The 12471-nt window shown below is 32.6% G+C and overlaps 1 protein-coding gene across 2 annotated transcripts in view; it reads left to right on the top strand.

Moving 5' to 3' along the window:
• Positions 1-303: 303 nt before the first annotated feature.
• Positions 304-12471, top strand: part of LOC106673637 (abhydrolase domain-containing protein 2) — a 17995-nt gene continuing 5827 nt past the window's right edge. The window contains exons 1-5 of one of the 2 annotated variants that reach the window (XM_014405825.2): positions 304-389; positions 2706-2942; positions 3002-3171; positions 11249-11416; positions 11484-11670. In XM_014405825.2, the coding sequence (XP_014261311.1) occupies positions 2788-2942; positions 3002-3171; positions 11249-11416; positions 11484-11670 (680 nt within the window). In that variant the 5' untranslated portion in view covers positions 304-389; positions 2706-2787. Of the gene's footprint in view, positions 390-2272; positions 2650-2705; positions 2943-3001; positions 3172-11248; positions 11417-11483; positions 11671-12471 lie in introns of those variants that run through there. The other variant, XM_014405819.2, reaches the window with a different exon arrangement.

Here is a 12471-nt window from a genome sequence, read left to right as displayed (position 1 = left end):
GAACCTACAAGGGAAACGGGAAATTGAGAAAAATAGATTTGTTTTAATTGACCAGTCTGATCCGAGTTATAAGCAGGTTGAGGCAAGGCATCTTCAACTGATGACGGAAAACACCCGAAACGCATCTGACAAATCCGAAATGACCAAAAATATTTATGTGTAACGTCTCTTATAAACAGATGTCCCAAAAAAATTAAAATTAATTAAAATTAAATTAATAATATAAACTAAAATAGATAAAAATAATAATAAAATTAATTAATAAGAAGTTTAAAAGGTTGGTACCAATGAAAATAAAAGAAAGATAAACATAGAGGAGCTCGAGGGGACAGAGTTCAGACACTCTCTCTCCTGAACCCGAGCAGGATCAACCTAATTAAAAACACAAGGTATTTAAGATCATTTCTTTTAATTCCGTATATCCTTTGAGTGATCGCCAGTTAAATTTATTTGTTCATTTCAATTTATTTTATTTTACAAAAAAAAGGGGGTATTTTGTTTTGAGTTTATTAAAGATCAATAAAAATATAATTTATTTTATTTTACAAAAAAAAGTGTATTTGTTTTGAGTTCATTAAAGAAAATCAATAAAAATACATTTTATTTTACTTTACAAAAAAGGTGTATTTTGTTTTGAATTTGTTAGAAAAAATCAATAAAATATTATTTTGTTTCTGGAAAGAATTTTATATTTTATATTTCCACGGAGAGGTGACATGTAACAATTAAATCCTCTTGGAACTAACAAGAAAAAGTTACAAAGAAAAAGAGAGATTTTTTTTAATTCAATCAAGTTTGATCAGGGTATAAGCAGGTTGAGGCAAGTAACAACCTTCCACTCCGAAACGTAAAAAAAACACACATTTAATTAACGATTAAATCAACTTGGAACCTGCAAAGAAAAAGGGAAAATAGAAAGATAGATCTGATTTAATTCAATCAAGTTTGATCAGGGTTATAAACAGGTTGAGGCCAGGAACCTTCCGCTGACCATTGGAAAAAGCCGAAACGCATCTGACAAGACCAAAAACATTTAAGTAACAATTAAATCCACTTGGAACTAACAAGAAAAGGTGACAAAGATAAGGATAGTTTTCTTTTATTTCAATCATGTTTAATCAGGGTTATAAGCAGGTTGAGGCCAGGAAACTTACACTGACGATGGAAAAAAGCCGAAACCCGTCTCACAAGACTAAAAATATCAATCAAGCTTGATCAGGGTTATAAGCAGGCTGAGGCAATTAACAAACCTTCCACTCCGAAACGTAAAAAAATTTTTTATTAACAATTAGATCAACTTGGAACCTACAAAGAAAAATGGACAAAAAGAAAGATATTGTTTTAATTCAATCAAGTTTGATCAGGGGTATAAGCAGATTGAGGCAAGTAACTAACCTTCCACTCCGAAACGTCAAAAAAAATTTTATTAACTATTAGATCAACTTGGAACCTACAAAGAAAAATGGACAAAAAGAAAGATATTGTTTTAATTCAATCAAGTTTGATCAGGGTTATAAGCAGGTTAAGGCAAGTAACAAACCTTCCACTCCGAAACGTCAAAAAACATTTCATTAGCAATTTAGATCAACTTGGAACATACAAAGAAAAATGGACAAAAAGAAAGATATTGTTTTAATTCGATCAAGTTTGATCAGGGTTATAAGCAGGTTGAGGCAATGAACAAAACTTCCACTCCGAAAGGTCAAAAAAAATTTTTTTGTTAACAATTAGATCAACTTGGAACCTACAAACAAAAATGGATAAAAAGAAAGATTTGTGTTAACTCAATCAAGTTGGATCAGGGTTATAAGCAGGTTAAGGCAAGTAACATACCTTCCACTCCGAAACGTCAAAAAACATTTCATTAGCAATTAGATCAACTTGGAACATACAAAGAAAAATGGACAAAAAGAAAGATATTGTTTTAATTCGATCAAGTTTGATCAGGGTTATAAGCAGGTTGAGGCAATTACAAACCTTCCGCTGATGATCGAAAAAAGCCGATAGCGACAAAGAAACCAAAACAGATCCGAAATGACCAACAGAAATCCTAAAACTACGTACATACTTATTAAAAACGGGAAATGTCATGTACGTAGTTACATTTAATGAAAATTTTTCATAATATCACGCAATTATTTATTTTTTACATATGATTTTTCTTTAAATATATCTTATCTAATGATTTGTTATCCATTTGTCAATAAGATTTTAAGGTATAAACGAAAGAAGGGAGATTTCATTTGGAAAAAAAAATTCATTTTATTTTAACATTCGACTTACTTGCAAGATCTTCTGTCTTCAATCCATTTTATTTTTATACGAGGGGTGGTTAAAAATTATTTGCCCTGTTGAATTGGTTAATGTTTCAAATATTTAGCAAGGCAAGGTCACCGTTAGTCGTATTAGTCGTGGTTTTCCAAGGGGCGTGACCATTGGTTAGCGAGTGGAACCACGGGAGTGGTGGCATTGTCCGGTGGAGGTGGTAGCTACGTGTTCAACGTTCAACCAGGTTTACGCCTTTACGGTTCCAGTCGGCAAGAGAATGTGTTTAGGGTTGTTGTTCTCTCGTCCCCGGTTTATCTCGATACGTATTTACTCTTTGACTCACGCATTTTAGTTCCGACAGTTTCACCCGAGGACTATCAGGTATTTGATTTTTTTCCCTTCTCCTTAACACTTTGTATCATGTATGTTGCGGATAGAACCGTCTGAGCCGAATTGGCCTGATAGACCTCACGAGGTACGCACCGATGAATATTGACAGAAAGGAATAATCTGTAAACCATGTCTGCCGCACTGGTGGCTATCGTCGCCGTTTTTTTATGGTTCGTCTTCAAAGTGCTGAATATCAACAGCCAATCTCAGAAACCGAGGGTATACTGCAACGACACGGACTTCTTGGCCGTCCTGGTCAAGATGGTACCCAATCTGGACGAGTCGTAAGGAGGAAATCAATTTATCGTCTCAACCGCTTGCTTCATACGGTTTTTCATTCCAGGTACTTTCCGACGAGGCTGTGGGGATACAACGGTCACATCCAGACCATTGTGCACAGCATTATCGGTAGGGTTAAGTGTCCGTGGCCGATCGGAGAGCGGTGCGTGCTGGTGCTGTCCGACGGAAGTACTCTCACCTTCGATCTGTATCAGCCGATAGTCAAAGCCAAATGTAAGTCGAAATTGTTTCTTATCGAGAACACTTCACCTGTCATCAGGTGCCATTGATAAGTCAATTTTCACCAATTTCACTATAAGTTTGACAGTTCATCTAAATTACCATAAGATACATAATGATTTCAAGTTACAAACCTCTCTGTTTGTCATATTCAACCTGTCGCAGATTTGATTCCCAATAGCAATTTTCTAATCTTTCACGACACCTATAAAGTGATACAATTATGCACAAAAGATCGGGGATAAGATGAATTTGGAAAAAAATTCATTTCCTTCGTCAAGCTTTCAAAGAATCCCTCTAAATCAGGACTTAGGATCTATAGACCCATTAAATATTATGGCATAATAAAGTTATCATTTTTGTTTAATAGAATGGTGATCTATCACCCGTCCATTCTGCATTACTAGCAAAGTAGCAATTCGTGATGTAGGAGGGCTTAAAATCCAACTAGGCGTTCACTGTCAAGGACAATTTACAATATTTCTTCCATACTATTCCCAATTAAAAAGCCATAGGCTGGGATTTGAACCCTGAACCACTAGGACTTGTACGCCCTAACCACTTCCTTCACCTCTACAGTCTCCTGTTAAATTAAGTCTGATACAATCATGGTTCAAGTATAACAATTGACTTGTAAAAGTTATAGAACTTCTAGCCAATCTTTCACAAACTGTTCCAGTTCAGTCTAATCTACGGTTTTGTTAGTTAACGTACCATCGTTGCGGTCCCCTTTATATTTATATTAAGGCTGATACAATCATGGTACGTTAAAGTATAACGATTGACTTGTAAAACTTCATACCAGAACATTTACCCAATTTTTCACAAACTGCTCCAGTTCAATCTAATCTACGGTTTTGTTAGCTTAAATTGTTTATTGTACTAACAAAAAGTTTACTTGAAAGGCATTATGAAAGTATGTCACAGCTTTTTTTCTTTCTTTTTTTTTGGTGGGGGTTCATCTTATGTATCATTATGACAAATAAAGGTACTGTTCTCTTTCAACACAGTATACAAACATAATTGGAATAAAATTATAGCATATTTGTCATTCAAATGCTACAGGTGGTTTGGAAAAAAATATTCCGATCGTTCCGGTTTCTCATGGTAGAGATAAAACTGTTTTAAAAACATGGATTGAACAACTCTAAAATATAGCTTTGTTTTACTTTAAAACTAAAAAAAATAATAATAATAATAAAAACTNTGAATTTCTAAAATGAGTCACTCATACTTCTCTAGCCCACTTTCACGTCATGGAGGATTATCAGGGCTATAATAGGATAACTGTTAAGCTAGAAGATAAAAATGTTAAGGGGATTCATTGATTTTTATCTCGTCAAAATAAATTTGAAAAAAGCCTTTGTAAAATTTGGGAGTTGGAATGATAATCCGTTAATATCCTAGTCATCCAGATATATTATTTTTTGTGTGGAAAAGTTCATTAACTTTTAAATATTTTTATTTAGTTTTCCCTTATTTTAGCTTTGTTTGTTTACCTTCATAGTTTATCCCTATGAATTTACCTATCCTTGGAGCTTATTTATTTTTATGTTTACTAAGAGTTAAAAGTTTATTGTTATTAGAGGTCGTTTACCTTTGAAATTTGGCCGCTTTCGTATTGTGTACGTTGGAAGTTCATCAGTGTTTAAGGGTCCCTTACCTTTGGAATAGCTCCAAATATACTGTCTGTTTTTAGAAACAAAAATTCAAGCATGGTCAGAAAAAATTCAAAATTTTCCACTCATAGAAATTCTATGGCTATAAAAATAATTATTTAAAAAAGGAAAGAATTACTCTCATTTTCTCCTGTGGGTTTGATATAAGATTGCAATTTATTAAAGAAAAAAATTTTAAATTTAAATTACACTAAAGAATTTTTTTTTCAGTTTTGATAATATAAAAAATAACACCAGATAATTTTAATTTATAAAGACTTAAGGTTTTTTTTTCCTACTTAAAGGATTGCTTCGGTCTCAATTAATCACCATCTTCTAAAAACACTCTTCTTAAAAGAAGTAGAAGTAGAATTAAAAATTTGAAGAAGAAAAAATAAAGTGAGTTGCGTCAGGATTGAACACGTTAAAATGGAGGTCTCTTAAATCAAAACCCTCCTATCAACCCACAATTTGGCCTTGTAGTTGAAGTGATTCATTCACTTACAATTAGTCTGAAAAGCGGATAACTCTTTTTATGTTCTGTTTACACATCAACCGTAAGAACATATCTCATACCTTTTACAAGAAGAAGGGGGCTAAATCTAAAAGATCGCAGTGGAGGAAAGAATTGTATTCTGCATCAACCCCCCGAAAAAAACTCTTTTTATAAAATTGAAGTTGTTTTGAAAAAAAAAAAATCAAATTTGATTTAGACCTAATTTTCACACCCAATGTACTTATCCACCTTGAAATTTTATTGTATATATTTTAAGTAATTGTAATAATTAAGAAAAATAAAAAAACAATTTTGAACAATTTATTTGAGTAAATAAGAAGAAATATATCATTGTACATTAAGAGGTCAATAACGATCGCATTGGGAAAATGTATAGCTCATCATGTCAAACTTATTGGATTGTTCGGTAATGACTTTTCCAATATAAGCGTATTATTTGATGTGTAGTGCTCACTTTTATGAGATTTTTTACTTTATTGCTCTATTAACTTTTGACATCCATTTTTGAGGCTAATGAAAACCTGGTTTAGTTTTCTTGTTGATAAAATGTTTGTATTACTAACACGTGTTGTAGCTTTTTTGTAACATAAATCTATAGACTTAAAAAATACCACTATATAAATTTTGGAAAAAAGAATGAAATCAAAACGCCCAACTCAAAACTACTCTGGAACTGACTGATTACTCTAAGAAAGCTGAGATCTACAAATAGCCTGATGTTAAGATCTCAGGTCTGTGGAAGTTTCAGACAATGCAGCAGACACCTAAAAAGAACTGGACTTCTGGGCTAGTAAAGAATAAGCATGAGGCAAACAAAAAGACTACTAGGGAGAGGAAAAAAATCAATGGAATAAAAAGGAAATTGCTTAGTAATTTAAATTACTTTTTACATATTATGATCAATTAAAAAAACCCTGTTGGGATTTGAACCCAGGACCACAAGCAGATATGAGATAGACACAACTGACATATTTACAGGACATGCTTCAATAGTTTTTCTCTTCAAAAAAATTTTAAGATGGCAAACATTGCCCTGTAATAGCAAGAAAAAGTCTACAAAAGCGGTTCTTGTGCAATATTGATTTTGTTAACATACCCCTGATAAGAATTTTGTACTTCATTTAAAAAAATAAATAAATAAAATGTAGGAATACCATTAATAGAGATCGGACACAACAGACAAAATTGTTTTAAGTGCTTAAGTTAATTATTTATTTCATATATGTGTAGTGGTTATAATTGACCATATTAATTATTATTTTTATCTAAGATCTTAGTTGAGATGAAAAAGTTAGTGGCCTGAGCGGGATTCGAACCCACAACCTTAAGCTTTCGGACCTAGCTGAAGGCCATGGGTTCGAATCCCGCTTGTGACACTAACTTTTCCATCTCAACTAAGACCTTAGATAAAAAGAATAATTAATTGAATTAATTATTTATTTTTAATTTAAAGGACCAATCCCTCTGACTCCAAAGGGAGAAAAAAATACCTAAATTTATGTACTATTTATGGTCTCTTAAACAATCTTTACTCTATTGGCATAAGAGTAAATTAATCCACTAATTTTTACACAAAAAAATTCCATTCATTTAATACTAACAGCAACTCCAGTCACTGGAACGTAATATAAAAATTTGAATGTTTCACTTAGTCTAGTAATATACAATTAATTAAATGGACTGTTGAATTGAATAATTCCATGAAGCGAAATTGGCAGGTGTCCTTGGTAGAAAATTGACTTGTCAATTTCCTAGATGTAGCAAGTTATAATGTGAATTAACAAAAGGTACAAATTGTTTTCTGTCAGGTACAAACTGGTGCCGTGCTGAAAACACCGTTTGTTTTTAAAGTAGTGTATAAAGACAAAACAAAAAGCCAAGTCCATTCTCTGGTTTATTTTCTTTTTATTTTCACTAAGTCCATGGTAGAACTGACGTTTTAATGTCAGAGGTAAGTTCCACGGATTGCCTTTTAACGCTTATTTTCTCCTTATTCTCTTTTTACAAATTAACAGCATGTTTATCGTATTTTAAGTGAATTATCGACCAGATGTAAAAATAATCAATGGATATAATTAGCGTCTGTGTAAATGTATTTAAATAAGTGGTTTGAATTGTAAATCTGTATTAGGCAGGAGTAAAATTAATATTTCAATTCTTGCTTGGAGGTCAAGGCTACGCAATATACATTGATTGTGACTCATCGTTACGAATTTGAAACCATTCTGTTTTTCTAATCGATCCATTGTTTTCCTTATTTAACAAAAGCTTTAAATTTGTTTTCCATTAGTGGGAGGTCTATTTGCAATTTCAAACGCATGGTCCAGTTCTCTTTTAAATCAATAAATTAAAGATTAGTCTAAAAAAAAGTGGTGACTCAATAGACTAAAAACAACCTTCAAACAAAACCATATCATAGTAAAGTTTCATAAATGATTTTTTAAATTTTTTAAAGGCCATCCAATTCACAGCCCACTTAGCTCAATTGCCAATTTGTTTGAAAATCCCCTTAACTCGTGTGAAAATGTTTTAGTTATTTCCTCTTGCCATAGAAACTAAACTTTTTTCAAAACTGTTATTAAAATGTAATAAATATTAATTTAAGGATATCAGGAAAAATAGAATAACATTAAGCAGTTTTACTGCCTAAAATTAAAAAGTTATTAAATTTTTTAACTTACGTTTCCCCTTAAGCCATAAAAATTTTATTAATAATATATATATTTTTAGAAAAGTTATTATTGCTATTGAAGGAAGGCTATAAACATGGTATGACCGATTTTAACTAAACTATTTTTAGTGATACTAGGTTGAAAAATACTAGATGCATGTCCAAGTGATCTTTCCAATCATTCTCAGGAGCCAAGAAAAACATTTTTTCTGCCTTTGTTGTGCATATATTCAAGGTTATTATATATCAGTCGATTTATTTTTTTTTTTTTTTCTGACAAAAGATAAGTAAATAATATGCAGAGTCGTATTAAACAAGATTAGATATATGAAAAGTTACAAAAACAAAAAGAAACTTCTAAAAAACAAAAAAATTATTGTTTGAGAAGTACAATTTTCATTCATTTTAAGCACCCTTTAAAGCCCTTAAATTCAGTGGCATGGTTCGTGAATAATGTTTTCCAGTCTCTGATCATGTTTTGGGAGATCTTAATGACTTTGAATGATTGAGGTTTTACTCTTGAAGCTCTTAGCAGGTCGTACCAGTCAGGAGGCACCTTCATTTTTGTTTTAAGATTAATTAGTCCCATATTTTTGCCTCACTTCAAGTAGGAATGTTCGCATACCGGGAATATAACTTTCACAGAGTCAAAACCTTTTTTGTAATATACTAGAAATAAAAAAGAAGCCAATTCTTATTTTGACCCCGTACAAATCTCAGAATATTTCTAGTTTTATAACTCCTTGATGAAGATTGGTAAAAATTAAATGATTAAAAAACAAATAACTTAGTTGCTTCATTTTTTAACAATTGTTTAAGATTAAAAATAAAAAACCCCAAAACAAATAACTTAGTTACTTCTTTTTTTAACAATTGTTTCAGGTTAAGAATAAAAAACCGTTCAGAACTACGAAGCATGTATGCATTAACTGTATATGAGTTTATGTCGGTTGTATATGTTGTTTGTGGTTATATTTGGTATAATGTTAGATGTATCGCCTACTTTACTTACTTAGGAATAATTTGGATCTTGTACAGTATGGATGAAAAACAAATTCAAATGTTATCTGCCAAGATTTCGACCTATTTTAAGGCATCATAGCAAAGCAATAATAAAGATGTCTACAATCTTTATTTAAGATTGTTTTGCCCTATGATGACCTTATATGTAGTTCAACAACTTGGCAGATAAGAAATTAATTATTTTTTTTTCACCGCGACTGTACCGAGATCCAGATTCTTCATGATATTCGGTAAAGGTTCTTCTGATAGTCCGTTAATATTGCCTAGAAATACTCTGGTTTTTTTTAAACTCTATCCTTGCTTTCTCTTTTCAGTTGTAAAATTCTTGTACTTCTTAAGTCCTTTTTTTGCCATCAAACTGAGCAGCTCCAATGCTCATACCTCTTTTTTTCCTTTGGACGCTCGGACAAACTTCCTTCTTTTTCCCCCTTATAGCAGATTTTGACTCTTCACCTTGAAAAATTGTATTTTTCCTTCCTAGTGGTTTATTAGTAGTCCTGAAGAGCAACTATTTGGGCTCTTAAATCTCAATTTCAGGAACAAAATGGCATAGCTGCTTTTTCCCCTGTACCATTCATATATGATCAAAACTGGCTGGAAATATTGAGTTATTTATAATTATTTGTTAAAATCGGCGTTCCCACGTCCTTAGCCTCTTGCAAATTGTGACAAAACCCCTGTAGCTAAATTTTGTCGTTTAAATTGTTTTAAATTGAAAAAAACTAATGCTTTCGCAATTCTTTCGACGAAATATGGAGAGTCTTGAGAGATGAGGAACATGATTCTTTTTTATTTAGAATGTTTGACCGTTCAAAAAATTATCGTAATTAATTCGATGGTGTGAGGGGGTCCTGGATAAGGAAGAAGTTTGTTTTTCTATGGAATCTCTTTTTTTCATTGGTGTAGGAAACTTCTTAAGTTGAAATTTCACATTAGAACAGATTTCTCAGATATAAAACATTGCTCGAAAGTTTTATTTTATATTTGATGATGATCAGGGATGAGGTTTTGAAGGTAAAAAAACAACAAAACAATTCTTGATCTCCCAGTTTTCTTCTATTTATCATCCGAGGTCTCAATGATATTTAAGTGTTTTGTTTCCAATCTTAAAAAGTCATGGAAAATTTTTGATAATTCTTATTATCGTATTTTGTCTTGGTGCAACAGTTTTTTTTTTGTTTTTTTACCGTCTTGTAGCATTTGTTTTGTTGATAACAGGTGAATTGGTGCAGTTATCTCACTGTAAAATTTAATGGTTGTATAATAACTCATTGACCTATCCCGTGTCACCCACCTAGCAAGTCAAATATATCTGTTATTAATTGCATAATTTAGCGGAATGATAATCACCAAGTGCTCTAAATTAATAATAAAGACCAGATAAATTTCGATGCATGATGTAATAAATACCAAAGAGTCAAAATATAATTTTAAAAAATACCTATTTACTAGCAAGGTATACAATATTGAATCTGATGAAATTTGAACACAATAAAAAAAAGTTACTTAATCCCGTCTAACTTAAAAATGGCAATCCTGAAAAGGTGGGTTTTCTGATTTTGACACTCCGAGGGTGTAAAATTGAACTTGTAAATTTTATATGCATGATTTTATACTATCGTTAAAGCATGGATTGTATATATAGTTAATTATTGCATGGGAATAAAATTAACTTTTTTTTGACAAATATTTTCCCAATAATTGTGCATACAACAAATGTTTTAAATAAAGTAAAACCAAGTATAAAAAATAAATAACTGCAAGTTCTAACTGCACATTGTCCTCAGACCCAGTTCTAAACTAGTTTATTTTTAATCAGTCCAGTTCTTAACTAGTTTATTTGTAGTTTGAGCAGCATGCTAGTAATTAAGGCAAAGAAAAGAATGGCTAAAGACAAACAGCTAGAATAGGAGGAGAAAGCGGATGATGAGCGATTTTTATTCACTCAGAATGATTTTATCCGTGAGGTAAATCTGCTGCATAAATTTTGCTTGTCTACTTGAATGCCAAATATGGGGGAAAAGACACGTAGGATTTTTTCCATTTTAATTTATAGTGATTAAAAAAGTTTTTATCGTAAGAAATAGGTAATCAGAAGAAATTTTTTTTTTAATTGAAATTACTAATGCATTAAAAAGGGCTGGGGGACTAAAGTTTCATACAGCTTATTAAATCTACTAATTTAAAATTATGTTTCCGCAGGTGATTTGACTATTGTGGTCGTACCAGGGATATGCAACACATCAGAAAGTGTTTATATAAGGACTTTTGTGCATTACGCTCAATGCCATGGATTCAGGTGCGCTGTCCTGAACCACCTAGGAGCACTCAGCTCCGTTCCTTTGACTGCTCCTAGAATATTTTCATACGGTAATTTTTCATTTGTTAAACACCTTAAACACGTATCTTTTTACGACTTGTCAAATGCCGATTATAGGTCACACAGGCGACCTGTACGAGATGGTCGAACATATTTCTAAAAGGTTTCCATCTTCCAAAATCGTATGCTTGGGATACAGCATGGGAGGAAACCTTGTGACGAAGTATTTGGGTGAAACGATTCACCCTAAGCCAAAGAACATAGTGGGAGCTGTTTCTATATGCCAGGGTTATGATATTGTAAGGTAATTTTATTTTATTGTATTTTACAAGATGTCAAACCTTAAACAAAGTAAGCAGCATTGATGCTAAATTGTTATTGCCAAGCAAAGCAAGAATACCTAGCTAGAATTCATGCTTATTTACTTTTTGGCTGAAAGATAGATGAGGTTCAAAAATAGAAAAAATCAGAGAGAAAATCCCATATTATAAAGGTTATATATTAACGATAAAATCGCCATCACCAGATAACACGTGCTTCATCCTCTTACTTCTTGACCTCCAATCTCCTCAATATCCTTAACAAACATGCCCCCCCTAAAAACCCACACTATCCGTCGTCCTCCTGCTCCTTGGTTAAATGACGAAATTAGAGCCCTAATTAAAAGACAGGAAGCGGCAAGAAGGTGCTTTCGTCGAACTAAACTTCCTGAAGACCACTCTTCCTTTCGAGCCCTTCGCAATAAAATCCAATCCTATATCCGTCGGACCAAAGCCCTTCATTACCAAGAGGCACTCTCCACCAGTCCTGATCCTAGAGCAAAATGGAAGCTCCTTTGTAACATTAGCTTATGTCGCCCACCCAACTCACCATCTTCCTATCCTGTCTCCCCTGAAGAATTAAACTCCCACTTTGTCTCGCCCAACTCTTCTTCATCAATGCCTGTCCCTATACCCGCTCCCTCTGGACCCTCATTCAGTCCGTCTAACTTCTATTTCTCCTATCTAACCCCAGCCGAAGTCCTTGAGTCCATAACCAAATCCCACTCCAATGCCATTGGAGTTGATGGCATCCCTATCCATTTTCTTAAACTCTGCCTTCCAAT

The sequence above is a fragment of the Cimex lectularius genome, unplaced genomic scaffold (genome assembly GCF_000648675.2).
Source record: "Cimex lectularius strain Harlan isolate CLEC.00 unplaced genomic scaffold, Clec_2.1 scaffold6, whole genome shotgun sequence".
Taxonomy (NCBI): domain Eukaryota; kingdom Metazoa; phylum Arthropoda; class Insecta; order Hemiptera; family Cimicidae; genus Cimex; species Cimex lectularius.
Note: the sequence above shows the minus strand (reverse complement) of the source record. Positions and strands in the feature narration are given on the sequence as shown.